General features: G+C 34.1%; 1 protein-coding gene across 1 annotated transcript in view; it reads right to left on the bottom strand.

Moving 5' to 3' along the window:
• Positions 1 to 23,155, bottom strand: part of GUCY1A2 (guanylate cyclase 1 soluble subunit alpha 2) — a 436,032-nt gene that overhangs the window by 212,542 nt on the left and 200,335 nt on the right. Inside the window, exon 5 of the mRNA XM_065882085.1 lies at positions 10,265 to 10,750. Coding sequence (XP_065738157.1) covers positions 10,265 to 10,750 — 486 coding nt within the window. The remainder of the gene's footprint in view (positions 1 to 10,264; positions 10,751 to 23,155) is intronic.

Here is a 23,155-nt window from a genome sequence, read left to right on the forward strand (position 1 = left end):
TACAAACTGCTATGTTTAAAATAAATAAGCTACAAGGATATATTGTACAGCACAGGGAATAGATTTTAGCATAACTATAAATGGAGCATAACCTTTAAAAATTATGTCACTGTTGCACACTTGAAACATAATATTGTAAATTAACTATACCTCAACTTAAAAAAAATAAAAAAAATTTATAACGAAAATAATATAAAATTATGCAGAAATGTCAAGGTTAAAAAACTTATACCAAGCTTCATTTCAAAATTGAAACACTGGATATTATTAACCACTCTGTAAAATATTTAATAGAAGTCCTATAAATAAAAGAAAGAAAATTGAAAATCAATACAGACGAAAAACAACATCTCAAAGCACTTTGTTAAATTCAGCAAGAAATTCATCAATTTTGATTTCTGCTTGGCAATCCAAATTGCTTTAGCCTTCTAACTGTCTTCAGAATTTGTCACAACACTAAAAGAAAATGTTCTCTGAATACAGAAGGATGTCATATTAGAGTGTAAAAAAATAAACATTTTAGCTTTAGCTTCACAGTGTTGGTCATAGATCTTGCACAATCCAATATTACTTTAAGAAACACTGTTATCTTCATAAATTGCATATTGTAACAGGTTATTCAGATTAAAATGATCTATGAAGGCAGAATATGGACCCATCTTCAAGAATGAGGATCCATGAGGACCCGGTGAAGATGACATAAATAATGCATTTCAGGGAGCTCTCTTTTTTGCCTCCTCTTTTTACCTTTCTCCCTACTCTGCCTTCACAGTTTTCTCTGGCATAAGATGTAATTCTAATAACCTGGAAAAATGAACCTAAGGAAATAAGCATTTTATCTATTTCTAATAAGCACTGGCTATACAATATTTATATACATACAAATACATGGACATATCAGCATATACATATAAAACATACAACCACTCACCATATATGCTCAGATCAGCTATTTGAGAAAGGGTAATTAACATTTATATTTACTACAATGGACTAGACACTGTCACAAGCATTTTTACATTCATTTAATTTAAAAGCTTAAAAAAAAACTATGAACATAGATAATTTTTTCTTTATTTACAGGTGGTGCAACTGAAGCACAGAGATAAAATAAGTGGTTAAAGGTAGAAAGATGAGAACTCCAAATAATGTACTTAAGATAGCACTGGGATTCCACAATTTTAGCTAAATGGAATGAGAGTGATGTGGGGAATACATTCTCTTCTCTTTTTCTCTCTTATCTCCAGCCTAAGCACTTGATAAAAGAAAAACTACAAATGAGACAAAACCATTGTCAGTTAATTTTTAGGTCATTATGGTATTTTGAAACTGACAATATAATCCCCCCAGTAGAAAAGTTATCAGAACAAAACACTTATCTTTGACTTTCACCTTCCTTCTAAAGAATATAAATTAGTTTTCTACTCATTAAAATTGTGCTAAAAATATACTATTCCTGCTCTGCAAATAGGTTCATCTGTACCATTTTTCTAGAGTCCACATTTATGCATTAATATACAATATTTGTTTTTCTCTTGCATTAATGTATGATATTTGTAACTTCCATCCACGTTTCTACAAATGACCCAATTTTGTTCCTTTTAATGGCTAATATTCCATTGTATACATGTACCACATTTTCTTTATCCATTCCTCTGTTGATGGACATTTAGGCTGCTTCCATGCCCTAGCTATTGTAAATAATGCTGCAATGAACATTGGGGTGCGTGTGAATTTTTGAATTATGGTTTTCTCAGGGTATATGCCCAGTACTGGGATTTCTGGGTCATATGGTAGTTCTATTTTTAGTTTTTTAAGGAACCTATTTTCAAGGCAGGAATAGAGATGCAGACTTAGAGAATGGCCATGTGGACACAGGGTGGAGGGGAGTTGGGATAAATTGGGAGATTGGGATTGACATATATGCACTACTACATGTAAAATAGATAGCTAGTGGGAACCTGCTGTATAAAACAGGGAGCTCAGCTCGGTGCTCTGTGGGGACCTAGATGGGTGGAATGGGGATGTGGTGGGAGGGAGGTCCAAGAGGGAGGGCATATATGTATACATATAGCTGATTCACTTTGTTGTACAGCAGAAACTAACACAACAGTGTAAAGCAACTATACCCCTATATATATATATTATTATATATATATATTATATATATTACTAATATATATATATTACTAATATATATATATTATATATATTACTGTATATATATATATTACTAATTCCAAAACATTCTGTAGGCTTCTATGAGAGTCATGCCCTGTTGTCAAATGAGTGAGTCATATATGCTTATTGAATGAGTGAATAAATGAACTGATTATCTTACTTCAGAAGTTCCTCTCTTCTAGACTTACTAGAAGACACTGCTACCTTACTTCCAATAATATAGCTGCAAAAGTAAATGGCATTGACATTGATGGAAGCCACTAAAAAGAACTAGTATAAATCTTTAGTAGTTTTCAATTTCAAAAGTGTGCACTGATCAATGAAGCAGGAAGTATGTAAATCTTAGGGGAAAATGAACCAGTCACTCTTTACTAAATGGAACTGGTATTTATTGCTGGAAAATGGAGTAAAATATATAAATATTTATAAAATTCTAAGAATAACCTAATACCTAAGTACTTTAAAGTGCTATTTTATCATAAGGGAAGATGAGGGGGAAAGGAAGCATTTCATTTTGTTTTTTTCTGCAAAATCCTCAATTCACACTGAAAGGATATTCTTGACATTCTACTTCATTTTCTGAAGCCTGGCTGAAGTCCAGTGAACAGTGGTTTTAGTAACTCCATACTGATCAAACGTTAAGACAAATCAAACTTCTTGAGGCATAATGTTCTGTAGCCTTGTAACTTTATATGAGAAACATCTGCTTTCAGCTCTTATCAGGGAGGCTAAAGATGGAGATTCAAGTCTGAAAGAGGTCCTTATCAAATTTACAAAATGCTAGCATATCAGTTGTGCAAAGCCCAAGTGGTCTTCACCAAGATGTCTGAATCCAAAGAGTTTGCCTGATTCTCAATTTCCCTGCGATATTAACAAGTTCACTCAAAACTGAACTCTGATCACCTTATACATAAACCTTTCCATCATGGATATTTAACATCTACTTATATAAATTAAGTGGATACATGATCTTAATGATTTTTCTAGCCCTTTATTGGTATTGTATTTATGGAGGTTTTGAGCTTGTAAAGTCAACAATGCTCCCACTGGTCTTTGAGATTTTCAGAACTCAAGGTGTTCAGCAATTTTCAAATTTTATTCATGCCAAGAGTGCCCCCAAATACATTTTCAAGAGTGGATAGAATGAACCTGATAACTCTGGCTTCTCTGTAGGTTTAATTTCTGTTTTAGAATTTAAAAGCTCAGCAGACATCTCTATATTCCTTTGAGGTTGCCATATTTGGTTTCCCTTTGACTCTACAGTGGAGGTTGTATGCATCCTCTGACTCCAAGTCTTTCCTGCCCAGGGAAAAGATGCTAGTTCCCATCAAAGTTTGTCCTGATGCCCATCTTCATACTTGTTACCTGGTATCCAGTTCCCATAATCTTTGTGTCCAGTCCCAAGGTCTTGCATTCCCTAAGAGTGAGCCTGGATTTCTGTTCCTTCCTACTTTGCTGGACTCAGCTCTTCCACCTGGACTTACAATACTTGTATTCCCTTGCCAATATGAACTTTGTGTTGTTGGTTTTTAGATCTCAACATCAGATTCCATGATCTAACAAAATTCTGGTCCTGGCATGTCCTGGTTGCCCCATCCTGTCTTTCTACTCTTTCTTCCCAACCCAAGCCTGACACTGATACTCAGCGTTTAACTCTACAAACATTTGTAAACCAGGTTTGGAGTTTGTGATGGGAATGCCTCTCTACTCCCACCCCAAGAGAGGAAAGTATTTTATTACTAACAGGCTTTAGAGTTGCCTGGCCAAGGTGATTTTAAAAAATATCAACTTTTATTGTTTCATTCTTTTAAAATTATACTCCTTTTTGCCTGCACTTGGGATCACTGATCCCACTGTTTCCTTGGTACACTACTTCTCCGTAAGAGAAATTAAGGGAGAAGATGCTAGCTAGTTTCTGACAAAAAGGGAGTATGGCAAATGGGAGAGTCCCTAACTTTTAAAGATACAGCTTCTCAGAACTCTGAACTATTTGCGACTCAAGAGATGGGAGTGGAATTGGGTTATGTTGTCATAGTGTTTTCCTTATCATTTGACAGTACAACTATAGTTACTGATCACGTAAAATAGTTTTGAAACAGTTTCCACTTTTGCTATTATTTGATCTTTGTCTAGATCTTTTTCCACAGCCTAAAACTTGTGGGAAAATTGGAGATTTTAGAATCAGATAAGTGTCGGTTCAAATTCTGATTCAATAGCAATATTATCTGGATTATTTAACTTCTCTGAAATTTAGATTATTTATCTGAAAATGGAGATAATGTAACAAGTCCATATTTATCTGAAAATGGAGATAATGTAATAAGGCCACATGTTAGTCATGGAGTATTAAATGAGATCATATTTTATTCTTTTCTAATAAGCACTGAGTACACTTTATTTATGTACATACAAAATAATCACATAATACATACACACTCCCATATGTCCAAATGTACCTATCTGAGAAAAAAATGACAACTAACATGTCCATTTACTACTATATACCAGGTGCTAATCTTAACTTTACAGTTTATAGAACGGGAGGGAAATTAAGAAAGTGTTAAAGGTGAAAAGGTGACAGCTATAAGGAGTGTATTTAAGACAGCACTGGGAAACTGTAGCCTTGGCTGAATGCAATAAGAGGAGCACGGAGAAAGATTCATTGTCCTCTTTACTTCTCCTCTATTTCAAACTAAAGGGCTTGGCAAAGACAAAAATATAAAATGAGGCAAAACTCACATTATGTTGCTTCAACATCCAATACTATTATTACTACATTTAGTTATTATTTATTATTATCTATAAACAATTGACTTAAATAGTTAGAGTTACTTGTTCTTTATTTTGTTTATTCTCTACCTCCTATAAAACCTGAGGAGCAAAATATTATATATTATGTTGACTATTTGCTGAATATTTGCTTTTCTAATTATGAGATCAAAATTATAATCCACGCTTCCTTCAATTTACCTTTTTCTTATTTAGCAGTCATACACCTGTAACATCTTGCTAGTCAAGCATTTTTAAAGACTAATTTTCTCAATGCTTGCAATATGCACAGTAAAATATACAGCATCTTCCTTAACCTCCTACTTTATAGGAAGCTTGATTATTTTAGCAGAACCTTCTTATTATGGCCTAATTTTGTTAAATTCTGGCATTATAATTAATCACTGCATCATATCCCTTATGATAGGAAAACATGAGATAATAAGATGATCAAGAGAGGGGCAACAAATAAGTTTAAAGACTGGAGTCTTGCATGTAGCAGACTTTGAATGCCCCCTGTGAGGCCCTCTCTCTAGTTCTCTAGTTCTTTTTTCTTAACATTCAGCTTTACTTGGTTTCCTCTCACTTTTCTAACATAAAACAAAAGTGAGTTATCCCTTATTTATCTCTGTGGTATAATTATTCAACCAAAAATTCTACACATACTTTAAATCCAACAAAATACTTATGAATTTTATAAAATCAGCAGGTTTATAAACCTTAAAAAAAATTCTGTCACCTTTGGGATTTTTTCAATAGCAATTAAAATTTTAGCAAATAGTTCTTGGTATAAAATAGCACTGTGTAAATATTCTAGAAAATAAGCTGGAAGGATTACAATAATTAGAAACCTTAAATTAGGCTGGTCAGATTGAGAATTTCTAAATTATATACTTCCTAATGTAGTTACTATAATGTATTGATACTTCATTTTATCCTAAACAAGGGTAATATCCTCTTTATTTGTCCTTCCCTCTCTCTGGCCATATCATTACTCTGGCTTCAGCACATATTGTGTTTCCTGGTCTGGATCCCCCATTTTCAACCTCCATAAGCCTGAGTAAACATCAAAGCCACCATATACACCTATCATACCAGATACATACACACACCAGTATTGGAGATACATTAAAAATACCTGGCTCTGTTGATGGTTTCCTTTGCTGTGCAAAATATTTTAAGTTTAATCAGGTCCTATTTGTTTATTTTTTGCTTTTGTTAACATTAGGAGATAGATCCCCAAAAATATTGCTGAAATTTCTGTCAAAGAATGTTCTGCCTATGTTTTCCTCTAGGAGTTTTATAGTATCCAGCCTTACATTTAGGTCCTTAATCCGTTTTGAGTTAATTTTTGTATATGGTGTTAGAGAATGTTCTAATTTCATTCTTTTACAAGTAGCTGTCCATTTTTCCCAGCACCACTTATTGAAGAGAATATATTTTCTCCATTGTATATCCTTGCTTCCTCTGTCACAGATTAATTGACTAAAACTGTGTGAATTTACTTCGGGGTCCTCTATTATGTTCCACTGATTTATGTGTCTGTTTTTGTGCCAGTACCATATGGTTTTGATGATTGTAGCTTTGTAGTATAGTCTGAAGTCAGCTATGGAGTTGTTTCTTCCAGCTCCATTTTTCTTTCTCAAGATTGTTTTGGCTATTTGTGGTCTTTTGTGTTTCCACATAAATTTTAAAATTATTTGTTCTAGCTCTGTAAAAAATGTCACTGGTGTTTCGATAGGGATTGCATTAAATCTATAGATTGCCTGATGTAGTACGGTCCTTTTAACAATATTGATTCTTCCAATCCAAGAACACAGTATATCTTTCCATCTGTTTGTGTCATCCTCAATTTCTTTCATCTGTGTCTTATAGTTTTCCGAGTACAGGACTTTTACCTCCTTAGGTAGGTTTATTCCTAGGTATTTTATTCTTTTTGATGCGATGGTAAATGGAACTGTTTCTTTAATTTCTCTTTCTGATATTTTGTTGTTAGTGTATAGAAATGCAACAGATTTCTGTAACTTTACCAAATTCATTGATGAGCTCTAGTAGTTTTCTGGTGACATCTTTTAGTTTTTTATTTATAGTATCATGACATCTTCAAACAGTGACAGTTTTACTTCTTCTTTTCCAATTTGGATTCCTTTTATTTTCTTTTCTTCTTATGATTGTCATGTCTAGGACTTCCCAAACTATGTTTAATAAAAGTGGTGAGAGTGAACATCTTTGTCTTGTTCCTGATCTTAGAGGAAATGCTTTCATCTTTTCACCATTGAGTATAATGTATGACGTTAGCTGTTGGGTTTTCATATATGGCCTTTTTCATGTTAAGGTATGTTCCCTCCATGCCAATCTACTGAACACAGAAGATATTTGCAAATGATATGACCAATAAGGGGTTAAAATCCAACACATATAAACAGCTTATAAAACTCAACATCAAAAACGCAAACAACCTGATTAAAAATGGGCAGAAGAACTGAATAGACATTTTTCCAAAGAGGAAATGCAGATGACCAACAGGCACATGAAAAGATGCTCAATATTGCTAATCATAAGAGAAATGCAAATCAAACCCACAACAAGATATCACCTCACACAGGTCAGAATGGCTATCATCAAAAAGAAAACAAATAACAAATGTTAGCAAGGATGTGAAGAAAAGGGAACCCTCTTACACTGTTGGTGGGAAAGTAAATTGGTGCAGCCACTGTGCAGGTAAATTGGTGCAGCAGTAACCAGTTTTGAGGTTGCTCAAAAAACAAAATACAGAACTACAAAATGATCCAGCAATTCCACACCTGGGTATATATCAAAAAGAAACAAAAAGAGTAATTCAAAAAGATTCTTGCACCCCAAAGTTGCTAGCAACATTATTTACAATTGCCAAGGAATGGAAGCAACCTAAGCGTCCACCAACAGATGAATGGATAAAGATGTGGTATATGTAGACAACAGAATACTACTCAGCCATAAAAAGAATGAAATTTTGCCATTTGTAGCAACATGGATGGACTTTGAGAGCATTATGCTAAGTGAAATAAGTCAGACAGAGAAAGACAAATACTGTATAATATCACTTACATGTGGAATCTAAAAAATACAACAAACTAGTGAATAAAACAAAAAAGAAGCAGACATCATAGATATAGAGAACAAACTAGTTGTTACCAATGGGGAGAGTGAACAGAGGAGCGGCAAAATTGGGATGGGGTAAAAAAAGGGTTACTGTGGTACTGTATAAAATCATATGTATGAAACTTCTGAAAACTGTAAAGTGCTATAGGATTTAAAGAATCGTACATTCAATTAAAAAAACACACCTGGCTCTGGTATCATTTTACCTTATAATTTATTGCTAAAATTTCATAAGAAAGTTCAGTTTAAGAGAATCTGTGAACCTAACTGTTTTGTTTACTTTTCAATATATATATGAAATATGGAAAGCAGAGTCTTGAGTACCTGAGAATGAGTAGATCCATTATGTAATTTAAAACTTGCTGATAATTATTTATAACTATATGAACCTTATCAGTTTAATAAAATATAGGAAAATTTGAAGTCATTCAGTATATTCCCACAGATTTTCTTTTTCTGTGAGGTGTCCTAGCTTATCTCCAGGGAAGGAGGACTTGATGTCTGTAAAATGAACTGTATTTTTAAAACTTGAATTGTTTTTGTACCCTCAGAAGATATCACATTTCTTCTTTTCTCAAAGCCAAACTGATACTTATATTTAAATCAGGGATTTCCATGTTTTGCCAGAAAAGAATCTATTTTTCATGCTCATTTAGTTGCACAGACTTAGAGCCACAAAAACATAGGACTACTTTAGCTGAAGGAAACTAACACTGAAAATCAATGATTTAGAACGAAGTGATTGTGGTTGCAGAGCTTGGTGCAATAGTGCCCAAAGTCTGGAGAATTCTCTGGTGGTCCAGTGGTTAAGACTCCATGCTATCACTGTCATGCAGGTTCAATCCCTGGTCAGGGAACTATGATCCCGCAAGCAGGGTGGCCAAAAAAAATAGTGCCCTAAGTCTGAAGGAAAAAGAGTGCTGGAAATTCAGGACAATCTGCTCTCTCTTCTGGAATTGACAGTGATAGACTCATCATGTCTCTGGTTTAGGACCAGACATTTGGCTGCCTATGCCATAAATTACATAAAAATAAACTATAATGAAGTTAAATATAATTTATAAAAACTCTTATTTTGTATAACAAAGCAAATCCCTCATACATATGTCACACTGAGGGTTTACCACTCAGAAGAGGCTTTCTAAAATATTTAACACTGGTTGTATATCATACATAATGGAACTAGTGAACATCTTTCCATAAAGGAGATACACCTAAATGAAAATATCCTCTGGATCATAATATGAAACTAAAATGTGAAACAGATTCTTTCTGAATCTGTTTATGTGTAGATCATACTATGAAAGAAGTAGAAGTCTAGATGATTAGTAAAGAAGAAAAAAAAATCTAAAAGTCACTAGTTTGTTTGAACTAAAAGTAATTGCTGTCCTCCATATTAAAAACAAAAAGCCATGCACCCTGACATTTTGCAATCTATGTGAAATTTTATGTAAAGTTACAGTTATTCAATACATAGACATGAAGCTGAATCACTCAAAATATTGCTATAATTTTAATAAGAAATTAATAAGGAGTTTGCCAAATTAGACTAACATAAGATGACTTGTATACATTTTCAAAACTCTTCCATTAAGTAGCTTGGAAAATTAAGGTGCTTACAACTAAAAACCATTGGTTATTTGGACAATAGCTAGAATATTTACATGTATTCTTTCAGAATTAGAGGGACCTCAATTAATTGACAGTGAAGAGCAAAATACCGATTAACTATGATTTAACTCACAATGCAATGCATGTTTTAACATAAATTGCTGTTTCCTTTTAACTGCCAATATAAAACTTTTACTTTATGTCATAATCCTACTCTTTAGGAAAAACTAATTATATGGTTAAAAGTTGCCTAGATTTCAGCAAGTTTATTTATTTTTGATAATAATGAATTTAGAGTACTAGGTCTATAGAATTTTTCCTTACTGAGCAATATCATGATTCACAGTTAGCTATGTCAATAGTATAAATCAACTCATAATCAAAGTTTACTCATAGAGCAGAAATACTTGTATTCTGTATAAATATTGATATTTCTAAATTAAAATTATCCACAATTTACTATCAAGTTTTAGAAGAGAAATAGATTGTATGCCTGTAATTTAATGAAGATGACAATTTACTACTAAAAAGTATTTATATATAAGTAACTAAACCCCATTACCTTATAAATATCCAAAAATCCACATTGGTGGTCAAATCTTGTGTACAATTCATTCAGCATGCTGATTACTTGCATGGGGGTACACTGGGCACATATGGCTGTGAAGCCAACAATGTCTGAAAAGAGCATGGTGACATCATCAAACTTTCTGGCTTGCACTTGCTGCCCTTGCCACAATTGCTGGGCTACATCACCAGGGAAAATAGAATATAGAAGATCCACTGTTTTTTTTTTCTCTTCTTCTAGGGCCTGGTGAGTTCTTTCTAAAGTTGCTTTTAATTTATCCATCCTCTTCTTCAAGCCATCTTGGGCCTTTGCCTGCTCACCAACCAAAATTACATCACGGGTAGCATCATGGATAGGGATGTCCGAGAGATGCAGCCCTCGTCCCATGAGTTCATCCAACTTGTCCACACATGGAGAACCCAAGAATAAAATAGAATTTGATTCTGAGACATGGATCATTTGTCCTTTAACTTCCATCACCTGCAAAATTAACACAGAATTTTGATCAGCACTATTCACATAGTAGGTTCACAAAAATTAACTTATTGTCTGATGGAGAGCAAGAATAAGAAATTAGCTCTATTGAATTTCTGCATTCATATAGGCAAATTTAAATGTGATTTATGGCCAATATAAGTTATGATTCTAAATAGAAACAGTTGTTATTGTTTCTCACTTGGTCACTTTCTTAACACAATGGAAAGGAAGGAAGATCAATGAGAAATGAAACAGGAAAACATTTTCAGTCAAAATGAAATTGCACCCAGGTACATCATGAAACTGGTTCATGAGCCAGTTCAAAAACTTTCAACCTGCTTAGTAATAGTAGAATTAGGATAAATCCATCTGTCAATATAACTGCCTTTAACTGTCATTAAAATAATACTCAGAAAATAAGTCCAGGAGACTAAATGAATACAAATAATTGTTTAGCCTTATGTAAGTCATTTTTCACCAGCTGTAGTCCTATGAAGATATATTAGATTTTGCACTGACTAGATTAGTTGACAATTCATTTGTTCTTAAAAATAAAAAATTATACTAGATGTCATTAAGCCAGTATTACCAGAAAATAACAATCAACTAGCATGTTCAATATAAGCTAAAAATAGCCCTCCAAGTTGGGACAGTATTAAAGGAATTCAGTTAATAAGATAAAGAATCTGAAGATGTAGTAATTTAAATCTATCCCTCCTTTCTGTACTATTTGACTGGAGAATTTGAGAACTGATGTTTAATGAAAAATTTCATGAACACTGGTTTATGCTATTTTAGCTTGGTTCCCCAAGGAACACTCAGAGGGGATAAGCATCAGTAGGGAAGGAAGGAAGACTTAGGATATGGTTATGCAAATATAGTTATTTGGGTTAGGATAAGATATTTCAGCACATCTGGAGAGGAAGCTAGTTGTAATTACCTGGAGAGAACAGCCTATAAGTAGACCAACTGAGACTGTGCAACAGTTTTATCTATGTCACTTTCCCCAACTACATGGAATGTGTTCAATACATTTATTTTCTTTTGTTCTTCATAGCATGAAGTAGTTAGGCTAGTTGATGAAATTGGAGGCATAGAACAAATATGGGGTAAAACTAAAGAGATTTGGATTTGTAAGCCTGCAAATGTTTTACTTTGTTCCCCCTGCACCATTTACCAAGATCTAGTCTACATAAGGAAATAAAATTGAATCCTTGCTTCATGTTATATTTTTAATGAAATGAAATATTCACTTTTTTATATAAAGATTCTGCAAGTGTTCAGTATTTCAGCATTTTTTACATAATAATCTCATTTATTCATTGAAGTGTTTATTGAGTGATTGCTATTTACTAGTACTTCTCTGGATGATAAGCATAAAAAGATAAAACAAGTTTCCTCTTTTCAAAGCTAGCACAGAATGGAAGGGAGAGCCAAATCTATATAGCCCATAGAATAGAATGAAGAAGACCCTTCAATTCCCAATTTAACGTGGGCTCTCAAAAGACTACAGGCTATAGTTTGAATACAAAGAAAGTAATTATCCTGAAAAGTATTTCCAGATTATTACATATATGCCTGATATGCTTTTTTGGGGGAGGGGTTTGTTAGTGATATATACTTGTTAGAATATTAAAGGTGTAATAAAGAAGATACACATATTGTATAACCTCATAGTTCAAAAATTAGTACTTTAATTTTTTTTCTTATGATTTAAGGCAAACCTCTGATATTCATAGATTTAGACCTCCATCTGGTCTCTCCCTTTTTTCCTCAGATTTCTTTCTAATTATTTTCTTTTCCTTCTACATCTTACTTTCTTCTCCCTTCTCCTCTTTGTTCTATGACCTTACTTTTTTTTTTCTCCCATAATATGCTATCTTCATTCAGTCTTTATCTCTCCTGCTTGTCTGGTTTTCTTTCTCATCACTGGTTTCTTTCATCTTCCTCACTGGTGTTTCCTTTTTCTTTTTCTTTCTCTTTTTTCCCTATGTATTAATCTCCACATTTACCATCACAAATGGACCTTTTTCTTTTCCACCTTTGCTTTCACCTCCCTTTTTATTTTAAATATGAAATCAGTATATGTATACAGGCATAAACATTATACATTATTTGCTATGTGTAATAAATTAGAGTGCTTTTCTTTAACTTACAAAGAAGCTGAATGCAATATGTTATATTCCACCTCAAAAAAACAAAATATATTCTTGATTTATATATGGCATTAGTTCATTTTTTGAAGTCTCTGAATCAGCAGAGCCTGAGAGAATAAAATAATCGATTACTTCTTACATAACAGAAAAAAAATTCATGAAAGAGAAACCACAATATACACAGTATATAACTTAATTTTAGAATATTTTTCATCAGTGAATTTTTTCCTTATTTATAATTGGGCAAATATCACTGGAGCATTTGTGTCTCTGTCATAAATGCAGGTTTAGCCTAATTGGAAAATAATATAAATTAGTATTCTTGAATTGTTTTTGCTTTATTATAATTATAAATTCAGATATTCACCATGATTGCATTTATTGATTTAGCAGTATGTACAACTATTACAGGAACTATGTATTTTTATGTGGAGGAGACAAATTTGTGAAAAACTACATTAAATTAAAACATCTCCTTAAGGTTTTATTGCATTCTAAATTATATTAAAGGGCTTCACTGGTGGTGCAGTGGTTGAGAGTCTGCCTGCCGATGCGGGGGACATGGGTTCGTGCCCCGGTCCGGGAGGATCCCATATGCCGCGGAGCGGCTGGGCCCATGGGCCATGGCTGCTGGGCCTGCACGTCTGGAGCCTGTGCTCCGCAGCAGGAGAGACCGCAGTGGTGAGAGGCCCGCGTACCGCAAAAAAAAAAAAAAAAATTATATTAGTTTTAATAAAATAACATAAGGCATAATGAAAATAAACTGTCTTTAAATCTATCAGATTTCATAAATTGGTAAGCATAATACAGGGGAATGGGCTAAAAAATAGAATGGAGCTGACAGAGGATAGAATCAGTGAGGATAGTTCCATAGAATTTACTCAATCTGAACAAGGAAAATAGACTGAAAAAAATAAACAGAGCTTCAGGGACCTGTAGCAAAATAACAAAAAATCCAATATTCATATTATGGGAGTCCTAGAAGCATTTGAAGTAACAATGGCTGAAAGTGTCTCAAATCTGATAGAAGATATAAATGCTCAGAATCAACAAGCTATGTGAGTCTCTAGTAGGATAAAACCAAAGAAATCAATTTCAAGACATATTGTAATTAAATTGTGAAAACTAAATTCAAAGAAAATATCTTGAAAACAGTCACAGAGAAAAGATGCATTGCTTGTAGGGAACACTAATTTGAATGGCAGTTGATTTCTCATCTGAAACTATGGAGGTCAAAAGAAAGCAGTACATTTTTTTAGATACTGCAAGAAAAGAAGTGTCAATTGCAAATTCTATGTCTGGGGTAACTACTCTTGAAAAATGAAGGGGGAATAAAGACATTGTCAATTGAAGGAAAGCTAAAAGTCTTTGTCCTAACAGAACAGCTAAAGAAAGATCTTAAAATTGAATGAAATAAGAGAAATAATGTTCTAAGGAGCATCAGGAAGGGAGAAAAGAAAAGGATGGAAAGACTAAAAATACTGGTAAGTACAACAGATTATCCTTCTCCTCATAAGCTGTCTAAATCACATGTGATGATTGCAACAAAAATTATAACGCTAATGATTCTCATTACAAGTGTCCTCCTTATAAGAGAAAAGCAGAGGGAGATTATATACACACACACACACACACGAAGACAGTGTAAAACAGAGACAAAGATTGGAGTGATGCAATCACAAACCAAGAAATACCAAGGCATGCCAGTAGGCACCAGAAGCTAGAAGGGTCAAGAAACCTATTCTCCTCCAGATCCTGTGGAAAGAGCAAGGAGCTATCCACACTTTGATTTTAGATTCTGACCTCTAGGGCTGTGAAAGAATAAATTTCCGTTGTCTTACACTACCCAGTTTGTGGTTATTTGTTACAGTAGCCACAGGAAACTGATACAGATCAGAACAACAAACTCAACAAATAAGATCTAATTGACAGATATAGGGTGATCCACCCAACAGCAGGAGAATACATGTTTTTCAAAGAACCTGTGTAACATACACTAAGATTGACCATATTGTAGGCCATGAAAAAAACTCCACAACAAATTTTAAAAATTCAAATTATATGGAATATGTTCTCTGACCACATGGAATAAAACTAGAAATAAAGACATATTCATAATAGCCAAACATTGAAAACAATCCAGACGTATTACAGTGGGTGAATGGTTAAACGAAACATGAGACACTATTCAGCAATATAAAGAAATTATCTATTGATATAGGCAAAATATTAGGTAAACTTGTAGGTAATTATGATAAATGAAAAATTGCTGGGGGAGGAACCAAGATGGCGGAGTAGAAGAATGTGCTCTCACTCCCTCTTGCGAGAACACCAGAATCAAAACTAGCTGCTGGACAATCATCGACAGAAAGACACTGGAACTTACACACAAATATACCCCACATCCAAAGTCAAAGTAGAAGCCACAATGAGATGGTAAGAGGGGCACAATCACAGTAAAATCAAATCCCATAACTGCTGGGTGGATGACTCACAGACTGGAGAACACTTATACGACAGAACTCCACCCACTGGAGTGAAGGTTCTGAGCCCCATGTCAGGCTTCCCAACCTGGGGGTCTGGCAATGGGAGGAAGAATTCCTAGAGAATCAGACTTTGAAGCCTAGTGTGAATTGATAGCAGGACTTTGAAAGGACTGGGGGAAACAGAGACTCCACTCTTGGAGGTCACACACAAAGTAGTGTGCACATCAGGACCCAGGGGAAGGAGCAGTGACCCCAGGGGAGGCTGAACCAGACCTACCTGCTAGTGTTGGAGGGTCTCCTGCAGAGGTGGGCAGTGGCTGTGGCTCACCGTGGGGATATGGACACTGGAAGCAGAAGTTCTGGGAAGTACTCCTTGGCGTAAGCCCTCCCAGAGTCTGTCATTAGCCCCACCAAAGAGGCAGGTAGGCTTCAGTGTTGGGTTGCTCAGGCAAAACAACCAACAGGGAGGGAACCCAGCCCCACCCATCAACATTCAAGTGGATTAAAGTTTTAATGAGCTGTGCCCAACAGAGCAAGAGTCAGTTCCACCCACAACCAGTCGCTCCTATCAGGAAACTTACACAAGTCTCTTAGATAGCCTCATCCATCAGAGGGCAGATAGCAGAAGCAAGAAGAACTACAATCCTGCAGCCTGTGGAACAAAAAACACATTCACAGAAAGATAGATAAGATGAAAAGGCAGAGGGCTATGTACCAAGTGAAGGAACAAGATAAAACCACAGAAAAACAACTAAATGAAGTGCAGATAGGCAACCTTCCAGAAACAGACTTCAGAATAATGATAGTGAAGACGATTCAGGACCTCAGGAAAAGAATGGAGGCAAAGATTGAGAAGATGCAAGAAATGTTTAACAAAGACCTAGAAGAATTAAAGAACGAACAAACAGAAATGAACAATTCAAAAACTGAAATGAAAACTACACTAGAAGGAATCAATAGCAGAATAACTGAGGGAGAAGAACAGATAAGTGACCTGGAAGACAGAATGGTGGAATTCACTGCTGCAGGACAGAATAAAGAAAAAAGAATGAAAAGAAATGAAAAGAGCCTAAGAGACATCTGGGACAACATTAAATGCAACAACATTTTCATTATAGGGGCCCCAGAAGGGAGAGAGAGAAAGGACCAGAGAAAATATTTGAAGAGATTATAGTCGAAAACTTCCCTAACATGGGAAAGGAAATAGCACCCAAGTCCAGGAAGTGCAGCGAGTCCCATACAGGATAAACCCAAGGAGAAACACACCGAGACACAAAGTACTCAAATTGGCAAAAATTAAAGACAAAGAAAAATTATTGAAAGCAGCAAGGGCAAAACGAAAAATAATACACAAGGGAACTCCCATAAGGTTAACAGCTGATTTCTCAGCAGAAACTCTACAAGCCAGAAGGGAGTGGCATGACATACTTAAAGTGAAGAAAGGGAAGAACCCACAACTAAGATTACTCTACCTGGCAGATTTGATGGAAAAATCAAAAGCTTTACAGACAAGCAAAAGCTAAGAGAATTCAGCACCACCAAACCAGCTTTACAACAAATGTTAAAGGAACTTCTCTAAGTGGGAAACACAACAGAAGAAAAGGATTTACAAACACAAACCCAAAACAATTAAGAAAATGGTCATAGAAACATACATATTGATAACTACCTTAAACATGAATGGATTAAATGCTCCAAACAAAAGACAAAGGCTTGCTGAATGGATACAAAAACAACACCCATATATATGCTGTCTACAAGAGACCCACTTCAGACCTAGGGACACATACAGACTTAAAATGAGGGGATGGAAAAAGATATTCCATGCAAATGGAAATCAAAAGAAAGTTAGAGCAGCAATACTCATATCAGATAAAATAGACTTTAAAATAAAGAATGTTACAAGAGACAAGGAAGGACACTACATAATGATCAAGCAATCAATCCAAGAAGAAGATATAACAATTATAAATATATATTCACCCAACATAGGAGCACGTCAATACATAAGGCAACTGCTAACAGCTATAAAAGAGGAAATCAACAGTAACACAATAATAGTGGAGGATTTTAGCACCCCACTTACACCAATGGACAGATCATCCAAAATGAAAATAAATAAGGAAACAGAAGCTTTAAATGACAAAATACACCAGATAGATTTAATTGATATTTATAGGACATTCCATCCAAAAACAGCAGATTACACTTTCTTCTCGAGTGCGCATGGAACATTCTCCAGAATAGATCACATCTTGGGTCACAAATCAAACCTCAGTAAATTTAAGAAAATTGAAATCATATCAAGCATCTTTTCTGACCACAGCGCTATGAGATTAGAAATGAATTACAGGGGAAAAAAGCGTAAAAAACACAAACACATGGAGGCTAAACAATATGTTACTGAACACCCAAGAGATCACTGAAGAAATCAGAGAGGAAATCAAAAAATACCTAGAGACAAATGACAATGAAAACATGACGATCCAAAACCTATGGGATGCAGCAAAAGCAATTCCAAGAGGGAAGTTTATAGCTATAAAAGCCTACCTGAAGAAACAAGAAAAATCTCAACTAAACAATCTAACCTTACACCTAAAGGAACTAGAGAAAGAAGAACAAACAAAACCCAGAGTTAGCAGGAGGAAAGAAATCATAAAGATTTGAGCAGAAATGAATGAAATAGAAACAAAGAAAACAATAGCAGAGATCAATAAAACTAAAAGTTGGTTCTTTGAGAAGATAAACAAAATTGATAAACCATTAGTCAGACTCATCAAATAAAAGGGAGAGGACTAAAATCAATAAAATTAGAAATGAAAAAGAAGTCACAACAGACACCACAGAAATACAAAGCATCCTAAGAGACTACTACAAGCAACTCTATGCCAATAAAATGCAGAACCTGGAAGAAATGGAAAATTCTTAGAAAGGTATAACTTTCCAAGACTGAACCAGGAAGAAACAGAAAATATGAACAGACCAATCACAAGTAATGAAATTGAAACTGTGATTAAAAATCTTCCAACAAACAAAAGTCCAGGACCAGATGGCATCACAGGTGAATTCTACCAAACATTTACAGAAGAGCTAACACCCATCCTTCTCAAACTCTTCCAAAAAATTGCAGAGGAAGGAACACTCCCAAACTCATTCTATGAGGCCACAACCACCCTGATACAAAAACCAGACAAAGATACTACAAAAAAAGAAAATTACAGACCAGTATCACTGATGAACATAGATGCAAAAATCCTCAACAACATACTAGCAAACAGAAACCAACAACACATTAAAAGGATCATACACCATGATCAAGTGGGATTTATCCCAGGGATGCAAGGATTCTTCAATGTACGTAAATCAATCAATGTGATACACCCTATTAAAAACCATATGGTCATCTTAATAGACGCAGAAAGAACTTTTGAGAAAATTCAACACCCATTTATGATAAAAACTCTCCACAAAGCGGGCATAGAGGGGATCTATCTCAACATAATAAAGGCCATATATGAGAAACCCACAGCAAACATCATTCTCAATGGTGAAAAACTGAACGCATTTCTTCTAAGATCAGGAACAAGACAAGGATGTCCACTCTCTCCACTATAATTCAACATAGTTGAAGTCCTAGCCACGGCAATCAGAGAAGAAAAAGAAATAAAAGGAATACAAACTGGGAAAGAAGAAGTAAAAGTGGCACTGTTTGCAGATGACATGATACTATACATAGAGAATCCTAAAGATGCTACCAGAAAACTACTAGAGCTAATCAATGAATTTGTTAAGTTGCAGGATACAAAATTAATGCACAGAAATATCTGGCATTCCTATACACTAATGATGAAAAATCTGAAAGAGAAATTATGGAAACACTCCCATTTACCATTGCAACAAAAAGAATAAAATACCTAGGAATAAACCTACCTAGGGAGACAAAAGACCTGTATGCAGAAAACTATAAGACACTGATGAAAATAATTAAAGATGATACCAACAGATGGAGAGATATACCATGTTCTTGGATTGGAAGAATCAATATTGTGAAAATGACTATACTACCTAAAGCAATCTACAGATTCAATGCAATCCCTATCAAATTACCAAAGGAATTTTTTACTAGAAATTTCTTTCTAGACCCAAAGTTTGTTTGGAGACGCAAAAGGCCCTGAATAGCCAAAGCAGTCTTGAGGGAAAAAAAACAGAGCTGGAGGAATCAGACTACTTGACTTCCGACTATACTACAAACCTACAGTAATCAAGACAGTATGGTGCTGACACAAAAACTGAAACATAGCTCAATGGAACAAGATAGAAAGCCCAGAGATAAACACATGCACCTATGGTTAACTAATCTATGACAAAGGAGGCAAAGATATACAATGGAGAAAAGACAGTCTCTTTAATGAGTGGTTCTGGGAAAGGGAAAACTGGACAGCTACATGTAAAAGAATGAAATTAGAACAATCCCTAACACCATACACAAAAATAAACTCAAAATGATTTGAGACCTAAATATAAGACTGGACACTATAAAACTGTTAGAGGAAAACATAGGAAGAACACCCTTTGACATAAATCACAGCAAGATCTTTTTTGATCCACCTCGGAGAGTAATGGAAATAAAAACAAAAACAAATGGAACCTAACAAAACTTCAAAGCTTTTACACAGCAAAGGAAACCATAAACAAGACGAAAAGACAACACTCAGAATGGGAGAAAATATTTGCAAACGAATTAACAGACAAAGGATTAATCTCCAAAATATATAAACAGGTCATGCAGCGCAATATTAAAAAAACAAACAACCCAATCCAAAAATGCACAGAAGACGTAAATAGACATTTCTCCAAAGAATACATACAGATGGTCAAGAAGCACATGAAAAGCTGCCCAACATCACTAATTTTTAGAGAAATGCAAATCAAAACTACAATGAGGTATCACCTCACACCAGTTAGAATGGGCATCATCAGAAAATTTACAAACAACAAATGCTGGAGAGGGTGTGGAGAAAATGGTACCCTCTTGCACTGTTGGTTGTAATGTAAATTGATACAGCCACTATGGAGAACAGTATGGAGGTTTGTTAAAAAACTAAAAATAGAATTACCATATGCTCCAGCAATCCCATTACTGGGCATACAACCTGAGAAAACCATAATTCAAAAAGACACAGGCACTCCAATGTTCATTGCAGCACTATTTACAATAGCTAGGTCATGGAAGCAACCTAAATGTCCATTGACAGATGAATGGATAAAGAAGATGTGGTACATATATACAATGGAACATTACTTAGCCATAGAAAGGAAAGAAATTGAGTTATTTGTTGAGACGTGGATGGACCTAGAGACTATCTTACAGAGTGAAGTAAGTCAGAAAGGGAAAAACAAATATCGTATATCAGCGCATGTATGTGGAACCTAGAAAAATGGTACAGGTCAACCGGTTTGCAGGGCAGAAGTTGAGACACAGATGCAGAGAATAAATGTATGGACACCAAGGGGGGAAAACCACAGTGGGGTGGTGATGGTGGTGTGCTGAATTGGGTGACTGGGATTGACATGTATACTCTGATGTATATAAAATTGATGACTTAAAAAAAATTGATGACTAATAAGAACCTGCAGTATAAAAAAAGAAACAAACAAACAAAAAGAACAACTAATACTAAACTTTCTTTGGGTTATTTGTACGGAAATATGTTAATATAAATGCTTCAGACATTATATGAAATTTCTAAAAATCTTATATGTCTGGTATAATGTTATAAGTCATAATTCTAGTTATTACTTTAAAATGTATATCACAGAAATAATTAAATTTCCTTGTCAATTGCATTATTATGAACTTTCATCAAATCTTTAACCATGGTCATTTTTAAGTCTTTTTTCATTTACAGACAGTTCTGGGTGTACTCTGATGCTTTTGCAAAAATGTTCCCATAAAAGGGTTTCATGTTCAAGGAATTCATGGAAAAGACTCTGACAAGTACAGGTTTCTGGTAACTGACTATACTGCTGAACTGAATGAATAAGCATTTTCAGAACTCTAATGGAAAACTGATGAATTCATAAAAGTGCTAACAAAATATCAAGATGAAAAAATTAATTACATGGGACTGAGTGAACTGATGAGGATGATTATAATTTTTGTGACTTTTTGTTTGTATAAAAAAAAAATCCCACAAGGACTCAGAGGCAAAAAATATACAAATCAATTTTCACTGCAAAGTAAAGGAGCGGTTACAGTGGAGGATCACTGGACTGAATGTCAATATTATGACATAGTATGAGTGTGTTTCATGTTTGGTAATTGCAATCATTGTTGCTTTTGTTGTGGTCATCCATTTACAATGCTTGGTGTCAGTTTATCTCTTGTAAAAATAAAATACAGTGTGTGTGTGTGAAAACAAAAACAAAAAACTGTAGTGTTAAAAAAATTGGAATAAATATATTACAGAAAATAAAAAAGTAAATAAATAAATAAAAGGTGGCAATTAATAGAAAAAGAAAAAAAAGAAAAATTGCTCAGTTAATAAAGTAGAAGAGGTTTTGTTTTCTTTGCTTGCTTATTTATTTTTATCATTCAATTGTTGTTTGTGTTTTTATTTTTAGAATATATTTATCAAAGAAATAAGGTGTTTAGTAACAAAACCAATTTCACCCAGAGGACTGCTGATTTTTAAAAATTTCAACCTAAAATATCTGCATTTATAGTAGCTACAACCTTTAAAAAGTTTTGAAATGTTTTATTTCTTTGACATGAATCCATCATTAAATATTCTTATTTAGAGAAACAATTTAAAAATTCTTAACTCAAGTACACTAAATATAATTTAATAGAAATTTAAAACATTTATTTATTTATTCACCTATTTCACAAATATTTATTTAATATCCATGACCTACCAGTACTGTGCTAAGCTCTTTAAATATGCAATAATTTAGGCAGAGGATTTTTGCATTTTTACTAAATTTAACAGTAAATTGAACAGTAAAGTGTGTATGTATATGGAGGGATATTAACATCTAAGGCTAATTATTTACTGTATAGATTGAAATGTTGCCTTTGTTGAGATGAGATACAATAAAAGTCATACTGTTTATTGATGAAATCATTGCTGGTGTTTTTCTTTGCAAAAATAAATATATAAATAAAAATAACCATTCAGACATTTTAATCTTTCTGTGCTCGTTTTATTTCCCATGCATTTGTATTTAGTTTCATTGTTATTCTTTACACCTCAGAAATTCATTCTCAAAATGGATTTGAATTCTGTTTTGATAGATAAGCCAGTAAAGCACATGACAAAATTGGTTTAATATTCCAAGATTAGATTCCATTTTTCTTTTTAAATCATGGCAGGATTCATATAATATTGAAAGGATATACGTTACGCTTTATAGTTGAAAGAAGTTATATCTGCAAATTTTTTGTCATTCTGTTGAGAAACGCTTATGTTTTGTTTTTAGAGTCCTCATTCCTTTGGCATTTAACAAGCACTAAATTTCATACTATGTGGGGAATATTAAATTGATATGAAGTTTTTAATACCTTACCTACATAGACTGTCTTTTTTCCCAAAGGGTGCAAATGATTTCATTTTTTTTATCACATTCACACAAGCAGTAAATCACACACATTAAAGGAATAGCCTCTGGGGTGCCTTGTCACCACATTGTCACTCACACATCCCATGGAAGATTTTGGCTATATTTCTATATATCCAGTTTATAAAAATATACTTCAAAAAGCT

The sequence above is a fragment of the Phocoena phocoena genome, chromosome 8 (assembly GCF_963924675.1).
Source record: "Phocoena phocoena chromosome 8, mPhoPho1.1, whole genome shotgun sequence".
NCBI lineage: Eukaryota > Metazoa > Chordata > Mammalia > Artiodactyla > Phocoenidae > Phocoena > Phocoena phocoena.